The 12,857-nt window shown below is 58.3% G+C and overlaps 1 protein-coding gene across 1 annotated transcript; it reads left to right on the forward strand.

Moving 5' to 3' along the window:
- Positions 1-1,451: 1,451 nt before the first annotated feature.
- Positions 1,452-12,856, forward strand: IGSF10 (immunoglobulin superfamily member 10). The gene is made up of 6 exons (XM_064720583.1): positions 1,452-1,648; positions 2,701-2,830; positions 3,440-3,830; positions 4,336-8,430; positions 9,416-10,310; positions 10,948-12,856. Exons 1-6 carry the CDS (start codon positions 1,452-1,454, stop codon positions 12,854-12,856), a joined length of 7,617 nt encoding a protein of 2,538 aa, XP_064576653.1.
- The last annotated feature ends 1 nt before the right edge of the window (position 12,857 follows it).

Here is a 12,857-nt window from a genome sequence, read left to right on the forward strand (position 1 = left end):
ACCCTCTCTGGCACCCAGGGGAACAGAAGTCAGTGTGAGCTGTTAACATTTCCCCTGTTCTTAGGGTGGCACCTAAAGGTGCCGCCTCAGGATTCAGTGCAGGGCTCAGTTGAGGCGTTGTTCCTTTTCCTGGGACCCCCAGTGCAGTGACACGAGTGGGGCAGCGTTTCCTGCCCCAGCTCCCGTGCTGGGTCAAGGTGAGACCGTCCAACCCTGAGACAGCAAACACCAGCCAGTGAATCCCACCAGTGAAGCTCTAACTGCCCTACACAGAACACCCCGTTCCTGCCAACCCTCCTGAACCCCCACAGCTCACACTTGATTTTGAACTCATCTGAACAATTTCAGAACCTTTAAAAAGATACTGGAGGCTTTATCTTTAAAGCTTTGTATTGCCTTTACATCTCCAGTTGGACTCCTAGAAGAAGGTTTGCCCTAGAATGACACACTCTGAGCAGAAAGCTGCTGTCAGTCGAGTTTGTGGCTGCCACAGACACCTCTGAGCCGAGAAAAGCACCTGGAGCACCGACAGACACCTCTACAACGAGAGGGAACGTCCTCCAACCCGAACTGAGCGTGTCCCGGCCGGTCCTGGGAGGGGTCGGGCACGAATCCCCCGGACAGAGAGCGCTCCTCGAGGGCAGGGCAGCCGAGCCCCGCCGGGCGGCCCGGGGGATGCGGGGCTGGGGGATGCGGGGTTCGGGATGCGGGGTTCCCATGCCGGGCAGGGGGATGCGGGGCTGGAGGATGCGGGATTCCCGTGCGGGGTTCGGGGATGCGGAGTTCCCCCTGTGCGGGGCTCCCAGGGAGCGGCGGCGCCGGTCCCGCAGCATCCCCGCAGAGGCGCGGGCGCTCCTCCGTCCCCGGCCCGCAGCGGGCGGTGCCGATGGGGCTGCGGGGAGCCCGGGGATGCCCCGGGGGAGGAGGCCCTGTCGGGTTTGCCCCTGCCCGGCCCCGGAGGGGGAGGCGCAGGTGGGGACGCGCAGGTGGCAGCGAGCGGGCGGTGCCGGTGCGGGTTTGTGCGAGGGATGCGAAATGAGTTAATTCTGCTCGGAATGCGAAGGAGCTGACGTGTGGAGACGCCTCCGGGGGATGAGCCGCCGGCGGGGCCGGGAGCGCTCGCACGGCCGGGCCGGGGCACGCGGGGCCCGGGCACACGGCGGGCACGGCTGCGGCTGCCCCGGCTCCCCTGCCCCCGCAGCCCCCGCACACCGCACGGGCACCGCGGGGCAGCCGTCGAATGACAGCGCCTTGGGTCACGACACAGACCCGTCGCTGAGGGGAAACCCGAGAGCTGGGGGCTGGTTCGTGGGCGGGTTTTCCTTTCAAGTTAAGAATTCCTTTTTGCTGATGGCTTAACCCGAGCGGCTCGGCCGGCGCGGTGCGCGCCCCGTGTTCCGCTTCCCCGCAGGAGCTCGCCCGCCGGGGATGGCAGCGTAGGACCGCGCACGATGCGGGCCCCGCGCACGGAGTGGGGGCCCCGCTGGCTGGGGACGCTGCTGGCCGCCTGCCTGGCCACCCTGCCGGCCGCCAGCGCCTGCCCCCGGCCCTGCGCCTGCCACGGCTCCGCCGAGCTCCACTGCACCTTCCGCTACTTCAGCGCCGTGCCCCCGCGCATCCCGCCCGACGTGCAGCGCATCAACCTGGGGTACGTGAGCCGCGGCAGCCGGGCGCTCTGCCTGCCCTTCGGCGCTTTGCACGGCACTAATTAACCGTCCCGGTTTGGGGCTGAATGTAACCACAGCTATAGGTGAGTCTGTAATGCTCTGCAGTGCTCAGCAGGGGCTGCAGCCACAGCCTGCAGAGCCCGAGACCACCCACAGAAAGGAGAAATTCTGGGCATGTAGCACAGGACAGCGAGAACTTCAGAAAGATTTGAACTTAACTTTCTTTTATATTACCTGAATGTGTTGTGTCTGTAGCACAGAACCTGGAAGAAGGCTGAAATAGATTTCCCTCTGGGAAAGATAGTCCAGAGCTCAGAAGGTGGTCTGGAAAGGGAGCACGGGTATTAAAATCTGCAGAGACTTTGCAGTGATGCAACACCAAGGTCGGCGGTTAGATCCCCCTGTGAGCCATTCATTTAGGGGCTGGACTCAGTGGTCCTTCTGGGTCCCTTCAGATCCAGCCTGTTCTGTGATTCTGTCACTCAGGATGTCCCACAGCGTTAGGGTCCATGCTTTCAGCTGCTCAGTTCAAGGGAAATTTCACTTGTCTGGCCATGTCAGCCTCCACGGTGGCTCCATTCTCTGAGTGGTTAAAGGAGCAGGAATAGATCACACCCTGGCTTGTCTGGCCCCTTCATGCAGTTTCCAGCAAGTGTCCCCTCTCCTAAATCAAATGATGAGACCCATCAGCAGTATTTGTCTGATCTGTGTGTCCCTTTTGATGCACATAACCTTTGAACCATGCAGATGTGTCTGCAGAAATACACAAGGAACTTTTCACTGAGGTGGTAGCACAGTGAGCACAGACAGATGTGTTCCATTGCTGTCACTCACCCCACCCACTGGGAATTCACCATCAGAGCCCTGTCCTGGAAAAGCGACCACCTTTTGTGCCAACCTGAAGGAATGACACTTTCCTCTTGGCAAGGGCAGTGCTGCTTACCTTCAGCCGTTCCCAAAGAGTGGTGCTTTTGTTTTGGGTTGGTTGGATTTAAAAGCTGCGAGCTGGGCTGACTAAACCCATCCTGTACAGCTACAACAGCCTGAGAAAACTCAGCCCCACGGACTTTGCTGGCCTGGAGAAGCTGGAGCTGCTGATGCTGCACAGCAATGAGATCAGCACCGTCCCTGAGAAGGTGTTCAGAGATTTACGCTCGCTGCAGGTAAGAGCTGAATGAGCAGTGTTAATTTGGTTATGATTTAACTCCCAGTGATACTGGTAGGCAGCCACAGGGCAGCCTTCTGCAGCATTTCAGTTTCCTGTTTCTTACCTTATTCATGTGAAAGCCAACAGCCTTCAGAATCCACTGTCCTGGTGGGAAATGTCTTTCCTTCCCAGGCAGGCACTCAGGCACAGGGTACAGAGCACAACAAACACTTTGGTAGATATGTCTCAGCTGTGCCTTAGCAGGAAACTGCAGTCAAAACTCTCTTCCTACAGAGCAGAAAGATTGCAAAGCTCCAACTGCTGTGTCTGAAAAAGGAAACCTGTCATTGTTAATTTGTTAGTCAGTTTGGGGCTTTTTGAGGATTTTTTTTTCCATTCAGTACAATCCTGTCCGTTTCTAGCCTTCATGAAAAAAGGCCAAACTGTGCAGAAACTTTACACTGCATATAAACATTTCAGTTCTTTAAAGAAACTCCAGTTACCTGGCATTCCTGGTCTGGTGAAGAACTGTCACTGCACAGAGCAACCTTCAGCAGCATTTATTAGGGGTCCTATAATTTTAACATGGCTTAATATTATGCATTTGCTACTTTTTCATGAACAGGTCTTAAAAATGAGTTACAACAAGGTCAGAGTGCTTCAGCAGGATGTATTTTATGGCCTGAACAGCTTGGTACGGCTGCATATGGACCACAATCAAATCGAATTTGTGAATCCCAGTGTTTTCTACGGACTCACCTCCTTGAGGCTGGTCCACCTGGATGGAAATTTCCTTCAGCAGCTGCACCCAGACACTTTTGTGACCTTGCGCTATAGCCAAATATTCAGAATATCCTTCCTGAAGCACATCTCTCTGTCTGACAATGCGCTGACTTCATTGCCACAAGAGATGTTTTCCTACATGTCAGAGCTCGAGAGCATTTACCTGCATGGAAACCCCTGGTCCTGCGACTGCAGCCTGCAGGGGCTGGCAGGGTGGGCACAGGAGAGACCAGGTGAGCTGAAGGCTTTGTTCATGCTCTTCAATCCTGTTGTAGCATCCTGCTCTTCCTGATACAGGTAATTGTCCTTTACTCACCTGTTTATTCTCCCAGAAAAGACTGGAAGGTAGGATTTGTGTAGGTGTGTGCAATCAGGATAAGGAGATTAACACCACTGCATTTCCCAGATAAAATGAATCTTGTGGCCATTCCCAAGTGCAGCTTTCCTTAATGGAGAATTTCCCTTGGCCAGTCCAAAGCTTCTGTGCACTGGGAGAATCCACAGGGAACAAGCTAACTTTTGTGAAATTGGCAAGAGCAAGAGACACATTGCACTTGCTTCTTTGAAAATAAATTCAGGACCTCAAGGGACTCTGGGACTTTCTCTGCTGCTGCCATTCGCATATTACTTCAAGCTTGGGTTTTATTTTATTCAAAAGAACCACTTGTATTTGATAGATGTCATTTTTAACACTAAAACTTGTAGCACAGAAACTTACTGAGGTTTTCTTCCCTTCAGATGTTATAAAGTGCAGAAAAGAGAGAAGTTCTGGTGTCCAGCAATGCCCGGTCTGTGCTAGTCCCAAAACTCACAATGGGAAAAGTTTAGTGGATCTCCCTTCTGCATCTTTCACCTGCACGAAGCCAGTCATTGATGACTCCCTGAAATCCAGAAACCTCTCGGTGCCAGACGATGGGGATTTCAGTTTTGTGTCTCCCAAGGACTTGATGGCTCCCATAGGATCTGTGGTTTTGAATATGACTGACCAGGCAGGAAATCGAGGCAACTTGGTTTGCGATGTCCAGAGACCTAAAGAAGTGTCTCCCATCTCGTTTGACCAAAGTGGTCCCAGCAGAGTGCTCCAAGCCTCGTTCTCAGCATTCCTGGTGTGTGGCATCGATTATGGGCACATCCAGCAGCTGTGGAGCATCCTGGCCCTGTACAGCAGCTCTCCTTTGAAACTGGAGCAAACCGTGGGGACAGCTGAGGAGCCTTCTGTCAGCCACAAATACAGGCAGGTGTACAGCGAGAAGGATGAGCTGTTCACCAGGGTGGAGGCCGAGCTGCGGGCCGAGCCAGCGTGGCTGCTGCAGAGGCAGCTGTCGCTGCAGCTGGACAGGACAGCCACCACGCTCAGCACGCTGCACCTGCGCTACGCCACGCACGCCCGCGTGGCCCTGCCCAGCCGGGACAGGGAGCAGGGCCGCCACGGCTGGGCCCTCATTGCCAGGGACAACAGCACCCTGACGGAGCACACGGTGCTGGTGGGGGGCTCGGTGGAGCTGGGGTGCCAGGCGGCTGGGCAGCCAGCTCCTGCCGTGGGGTGGATACTGGCTGATGGCAGCAGGGTGCGAGCTCCCCACATCAGCGAGGATGGCAGGATCCTGGTCCTCAAGAGCGGGGTGCTGACGCTGAGGACAGCTGACGTGTTCGACTCGGGGCTCTACCACTGCATCAGCACCAACCACAGGGACGCTGACGTGCTCACATTCCGGATTACAGTGCTGGATCCCCACGTGGGACACGGCGGCGTCAATGGAGCCCAGCTGCCCGCTGCTCTCGGCAGCACGCTGCACCTGCCCTGCACGGCCACGGCTGCCCCGGACCCTGCTGTCACCTGGGTGCTCCCTGAGCACACAATCCTCCGCCAGTCTGCTGGAAACAAACACATTTTTGCCAATGGCACCTTGAGAATACAAGGGGTGACGCAGCGAGACCTGGGCTACTTCCGATGCGTGGCGGCCAACCGGTTCGGGGTCGATCTTTTGGTTTTCCAAGTGCTGGCGAGACAGGATGAAACCGCTCTGAAGAAAAGGCATGGAGCTGTGGGAGAGTGGGAAGAGGGCTCTGGCAATGAGCTGCTGCGCCCTGCTGCAGCACAGAGACGCCCCTCAGGCACTGCAGGCACCCTGAGGGCTCCCGGGGAACCTGCGGCACCAGCGGCCAGCAGCCAGGGCACACATCACAGGAACAGCCACGGGAACATGCCTCACTGGCCCCACACTGACAGGACGGGCCGGCGCTTCAGGGGACACAGGAGACAGTTCGTTCCCTCGGGCAGGAGAGCTGATCCACAGCGCTGGGCAGCCCTGCTGGAGAAAACAAAGAGGAACGCGACAGTGGCAGACAAACGAGGAGAAGCTGCAACAGAACCACCCGTTCAAGCCCATAGGCTCTCAGAGGTACCTGGGGATGAGGAGGAGGCATCTGGTGATCTCGTATCTCCAGAAGAAGAATTCATGATACCAGCAACAGAGAGATCGCCAGTGCCTGCTCCGGGCAGAGCAGCAGAGCTCAGCATCACTGCAGGGCCCAAGGGGACTGAGAATCCCCCTCCTGCCTGGAGCACCTCTGTTCTGCCCACAGAGCCAATAACTCCCCTACCCTCACCTCCTCCACACCCTGGGGCACCTGCCAGCAAAAGGCTGCAAACACTTCCCAAACCTACAGACTCACGGGAAAGATCCAATTTGGGTCAAATATCAGCAAATGGTGTAAAACAGCCAACTGTACCAAGTGGGACAGCCACACTCTTCCCTGCTGGGCAAAAGTCAATACATTCTGGGGAAAGTAATAACCAGCACCTAAAGTCTGCATCCATGACACCCACGACAGAAGCTACAGGCACCAGCAAGGCTGTAACTCCCCAAAACACAGCACACAAGTTACATGTTTTTACTGAGTCTATTGATAATGTCTCCACCAGAACAGATCACCAGGTCCCTGTGGTGACAGTCAATGCACCAAGCTCTGAATTTGGCCCCATTTATTTTCACAGTACTCAGAAAGGAGGAGCCCCTAACCCATCTGCCTCGACTTTCACTGCTCATCAGCAAATTCAGGTTATCCAGGGCGGTCCAAATCATCCAGCCCAGCTCCAGCAGCACCATGGAAGACGAAGGAAAATTTCTGGTCGGAGACGAATTGTCAGACCAGGGCATGTCCCAGGCATGAAAGAGCCCCGGTACAATTTTGGGAGGCCAGGGTCTGCCAGAGGAAGTACAGCTGTGGCTACAGGTGTCCAACTTAATATGAACTATATATCAAATGTACCAACCTTGAATAACTCCAGCAGTTCCATCATCAATCCATTTAGCCCAGACACACCCCAGTCCTCCCCCTCCACCATGAAAATGCCATTGGAGCACCCCGTGGGTACCCATCAAAACACAGCATTCCTCAGGGAGGAGGAAAAGAAACACAGTGCAAGGCAAAAAGCTGCTGCCACAGTCGTGTCTGTCACTGCAGAGGACACTGCCACTACTGCAGCCAGTGGATTGGGTGTGACGGGTTTGAAGCCAACAGTCACACTTGTTCTCACTCCTCAAACCAACACCAGAGCCGCCAAAACTAAAATACACAGAGGGGGAGGAAGGAGAGGTCAGAGGAGGAAGAGGCCTCCTAAAACACCTGCCCCACAGCGTGTGGCTGCAGCCCAGAGCACTGCAGCCACCCCTGCAATGAGCACTGCAGCCACTCTTACAGCAAGCACTGCCACCCCTGCAGCAAGCACTGCCACCCCTGCAGCCACCCCTGCAGCAAGCACAGTCATCTCTGCAGCAAGCACAGCCACCCCTGCAGCCCAGAGCACTGCAGCCATCCCCACGGTGACAGCTCCTGCATCACCAGCTGTGCCTCCAAGCCTCACAGCTGCAATCCCTGTCCCTGGGAGCAGCAGTGCAGTCCCCAGGACCGAAGCAGCAGCACTGGGGGTCCCCGAGAGCCCCGAGGCCCCTCAGCACAGGCCCACGGCAGCCACACAGACAGCAGCAGCCCCGGGCACCTGGAGGGGCACCCTGTCAGCAATGGCACTGCCCGGCGGGGTGACTGCTCAGAGCCCCCCCATGGCACCCCAAACCACACCAGGCTCGCACAGGAACACCCAGCTGGCCACGGCACCAGCTGCCAGTCCTGCCCAGACCCCCACCATGGGTGCCCAAGCCTCACCATGGCCGGACGAGCCCCCTGGTGCCACCAGTGCCACGCCAGGGCCAGGGCCTGCCCAGCGCACCAGGGCCAGTGCCAGGGCAGGAGGAGAACCCCACCTGGGTCTGGGGGAGGGAGCTGTGCGGGAGCAGCAGGGAGCACAGCCCACAGTGCCAGCCGGAGCTGTGCCCGCTGCAGTCACTGTCCCCAGCACCCTGCGGCCCTCTCCCCTGCCAGCCCCCACTGCCGCCGGGCCCGCAGCGCCCCCGAGAGCGCCTCCAGCCCCCCGGGGGCACGGCCAGCCCCAGCCCCATCCCCAGCTCCAGCCCCATCCCCAGCCCCATCCCCAGCTCCAGCCCCAGCCCCATCCCCAGCTCCAGCCCAGGCCGCCTCCCCAGGGCACCGAGAGGGGGACCGCGCCGCAGGCACCACAGATCCCATCTCCACAGGGAGGGGACAGGGACAGCTCCGTCAGTGCCTCGTCTGACAGGCAACAGAACCAAGACACCGCCACCCTGCCCAGCCCCATCACCGCAGGCTCTGCAAGCAAAAACCATTTTTCAAAGCCCAGAATAGTCGGAGGGAAGGTGGCTGCTTTCACCGTGCTGGCGGATTCCGATGCTTTCATTCCTTGTGAAGCTACTGGGAACCCCCCTCCAACGATACAGTGGACCAAGATATTAGCAGGTGAGCTTGATAAACCTCTCTAGAATTTACCTTCCATTAGCCCTGTAGTTTGGCACCTCTTCTGTGTGCCAAACTCAAGCACTGCTTCATTTCAGAGTACTGAGAAATATTAGTGAAAGGTAAACTTGGAAACAGTGACAGACTCGATGGACAATCTTAGTGGTGATTCTGGAACAGATCTTTAGTGAAATTATTAGAAAAATCAAATCTATGTTTAGTTATAATTCCTTGCTTATCATGGGAAGAATTCAGTATTCATTGCACATTACCTGCTATTCCAGGACAGTGGGACAAGCAAAAACAAAAATGTGGTAAAAACCACTTGAATTAGGTTACAGCTGTGCCAGGTTTGGATTGCAAAGCCCCACGTGCTTTATCCAAACTTTGTCTCTACTGGACATTCAGCTTCATTCCTACTTTAAAGCTTTATCAGTCTATATGCAGAATTCGCTGATTTCTTTCTGGTTTATCGCTGTTGTCTTGGTTATTTGGGCAGAGAAGAGCAGGTCAGGGTATTTGGAACAGAGGAAAACGCAACAAGAGGCAAGCAGCGCCAGGCTGTCCCAGGTTAACCCAGTGTGTCCCAGGCTATCCCAGGCAGTGCCAGACTTTGCCAGGTTGTCCCAGTCTGTCCCAGGCAGTCCCAGTCTGTCCCAGGTTATCCCAGTATGTCCCAGGCAGTCCCAGTCTGTCCCAGGTTATCCCAGTATGTCCCAGGCAGTCCCAGACTTTGCCAGGTTATCCCAGTGTGTCCCAGGCAGTCCCAGGTTACCCCAGTGTGTCCCAGGCTATCCAGGCAGTACCTGGCAGTGCCAGACTTTGCCAGGTTATCCCAGGCAGTCCCAGGCAGTGCCAGGCTATCCCAGTGTGTCCCAGGCAGTCCCAGTCTGTCCCAGGTTACCCCAGTGTGTCGCAGGCAGTCCCAGTCTGTCCCAGGCTATTCCCGTGTGTCGCAGGCAGTGACTGTCCGTGCCTTGCTCCGCAGGGCGCGATGCCGCGGCCCCCGGCGGTGCCAGCCGCTGGTCGGTGCTGCCCAACGGGACGCTGTCCATCGCCCGGGCGGCGCTGCAGGACGGCGGGCAGTACGAGTGCACGGCGGCCAACGCGCTGGGCTCGGCGCGGCTGCGGGCCACGCTGGCCGTGCTGGCGCTGCCGCCGCGCATCGCCGCCGCCCGCCCGCCGACCGCGCTCTCGGGGGGCTCGGCGGCGCTGCCGTGCCGGGCCCGGGGCAGCCCCCCGCCCCGCATCTCCTGGCTGCTGCCCGACGGCTCCGAGCTGCGGCCGGGCGCCGCGGGCCGCGGCAGGGCGGCGGTGCAGCCCGACGGCACGCTGCTGCTGCGGGCGCTCACCGTGTTCGACCGCGGCACCTACACCTGCCGCGCCCGCAACGCCGCGGGCTCCGACGCGCTGCCGCTGCGGCTGCAGGTGGTGGCGGCGCCCCCCGCCATCCTGGAGCCGCGGCGGCAGAGCGTGGCGGCGGCGGCGGGGCACAGCCTGGGCCTGCCCTGCACGGCGCGGGGCCCGCCCCAGCCCGGCGTGCACTGGGTGCTGCCCGGCGGCGCCGTGCTCAGACCGGGGCAGGCGCTGCCCGCCGGGCCGGCCGTGCTGCCCAACGGCACCCTGCTCCTGGGCAGCACCGAGCCCTCCGACAGCGGCACCTACGAGTGCATCGCCACCAGCTCCACGGGCTCCGACAGGCGGGTGGTCAGCCTCGCGGTGCAGCACACGGACACGCCTCCCAAAATTGCCATCGCCTCCCCGGAACTGACGCGGCTCAACTTCGGGGACAGGCTGCTTCTGAACTGTACAGCAAGTGGGGAGCCCAAGCCCAGGATCATCTGGAGGTTGCCCTCCAAGGCTCTTGTGGACCAGTGGCACAGGTATGACCCTTTTTTTCCTCCCCCTCTGTGGAGCTTCAAACACTGTCTGCTCTGGTGCTCACATAAGAGCCTATTACAGCACTAATACGTTGTGAACTAAACCAAATTTTAAGCAATTAACAGTTGTGAAACATCTGTTCTAACTGCATCTATATCTAATAACAGACCTATTAACAGACTACATCAATTGCCATAGGTGAATGAGGTCTCAAAACAGGTACAAGTCATATTTGAATTAAGGTAATTGCTGTCACCATGCACTGGCTGACTGCTGTCAGTTTAGAGGAGGGGGTTATTTGTAACAGATTTGTGAAGCAGGGCTCAGGAGGGAGGGGTTTCTCTCATCTCTGCCATGTCTACCTTTGAGGTGTCCCCCCACTCCCTCCCACATAACACTCACCTCCACCTTAGGAGAGACAGCCGCAGCCCAGGGTGCTCCCAGCAGAGCCAGCACCGCTCACATCCACACAACTCCAAAACTGGCAGTGACATCGGGGCAGGAGGCATGGGCACAGCACCTGTGGAAAGGCTCTGTGTTGTACCGTGCTGCCAGCACGTTCAGTCCCTTCCAGTGCTCAGTGTTCACCCCCAGCACTTGTTGCCATAATTCTTTTCCTCTCTCTCTCTCCCACAACAGAATGGGAAGTCGGATCCATGTCTACCCCAACGGATCCTTGGCTATTGAGGCAGTTACAGAAAAGGATGCAGGTGATTACCTGTGCGTCGCAAGAAACAGAATCGGGGAAGATCTGATCCTGATGAAAGTCAGCATCACAATGAAACCAGCCAAGATTGACCACAAAGAGCAGTTCAAGAAGCTGGTGCCGTACGGGAAGGATTTCAGAGTGGACTGCAAGGCCTCGGGGTCGCCCACCCCAGCAATATCCTGGGGCCTGCCGGATGGGACGGTGGTGAACAACGTGATGCTGGCAGATGACAGCGGGCACAGGGCTCGCAGGTACGTCCTGTTCCACAATGGCACTCTGCACCTCAACAAAGCTGGAGTGGCAGAAGGAGGAGACTACACGTGCTACGCCCAAAACACCCTGGGGAGGGACGAGATGAAGATCCACGTCACGGTCATTGTGGCAGCCCCTCAAATAAAGCACAACCACAAGACACACGTCACAGTGACAGCTGGAGACACAGCCCTGCTGGACTGTGAGGCTGCAGGAGAGCCCAGGGCGCAGATATTCTGGCTGCTGCCCTCCGGTGAGATGATCTCCTCGTCCACAGACAGGCACTCCCTGCACGCCAACGGCTCGCTGTCCATCAGCCAGGCCGGCCTGCTGGATGCTGGGGAGTACCTGTGCGTGGCTCGGAACCCTGGCGGGGACGACAGCAAGCTGTACAGGCTGGCTGTGGCTGCCAAACCCCCCATCATCAATGGCCTACACAGAAACAAAACCATCATGAAGGTGACGGCAGTGAGGCACTCCAAGAAACACATCGACTGCCAGGCAGAGGGGACACCTCCTCCCCAGATTATGTGGATCATGCCTGATAACATTTTCCTAACAGCCCCATATTACGGGAGCAGGATTGTGGTGCACAAGAACGGGACACTTGAGATTCGGAACATCAGGCCCTCAGACATGGGGGACTTTATCTGTGTGGCACGTAACGATGGGGGAGAGACTGTGCTGGTGGTGCAGCTGGAAGTCACGGAAATGCTACGGAGACCAATGTTCAAAAACCCTTTCAACGAAAAAATAATAGCAAAACCTGGGAAGCCCATCACACTGAACTGTTCTGTGGATGGAAACCCTCCCCCGGACATAAGCTGGATGCTGCCCAATGGCACATGGTTTTCCAGCAGCATCAGGACACCCCAGTTTGTCACAGGGAGCAGCGGCACCCTGACCATCGCCAGCGCCCAGAGCCAGCACGCCGGGCGGTACCGCTGCGCTGCGCGGAACCAGGTGGGCTACATCGAGAAGCTGCTGCTGCTGGAGGTGGCCCAGAGGCCCAGGATCCTGAGCCAGCCGGCAGGGCTGGTGCGGGGGGTCAGCGGGGAGCCCCTGGCCCTGCACTGCCCGGCCGAGGGCAGCCCCAGGCCCCGCGTGGCCTGGACGCTGCCCGGGGGCCGCGTGCTGCAGCGGCCGCAGCTCCGCGGGCGGCTCCTGCTGCTGGACAACGGCACCCTGCTCATCGGGGCAGCCTCGCCCCTCGACTCGGGCACCTACCTGTGCCGGGCCCACAACGACGCCAGGGACTCCTCGCTCAGCATCCTGGTCGTGGTCGCGGCCTACGCCCCGCGGATCACCGGCAGGCCGCCCCCGGCCATCCACACCACGCCAGGGGCAGCCGTTCAGCTCCACTGCGTCGTGCTGGGCGTCCCCAAGCCAGAAATCACCTGGGAGCTGCCTGACCGCTCTGTGCTCTCCACAGCTCACCGGGCCCGGGGCTCTGGGGGCGCGCTGCTGCACCCCACGGGGACTCTGCTGCTGCAGAACCCCCAGCCCTCCAGTTCTGGCACGTACAGGTGCACAGCAAGGAACCCCCTGGGCACCGACACTGCAGCCACCTACGTCCACGTCATCTGAG

The sequence above is a fragment of the Zonotrichia leucophrys genome, chromosome 9 (assembly GCF_028769735.1).
Source record: "Zonotrichia leucophrys gambelii isolate GWCS_2022_RI chromosome 9, RI_Zleu_2.0, whole genome shotgun sequence".
Classification (NCBI taxonomy): Eukaryota; Metazoa; Chordata; class Aves; order Passeriformes; family Passerellidae; genus Zonotrichia; species Zonotrichia leucophrys.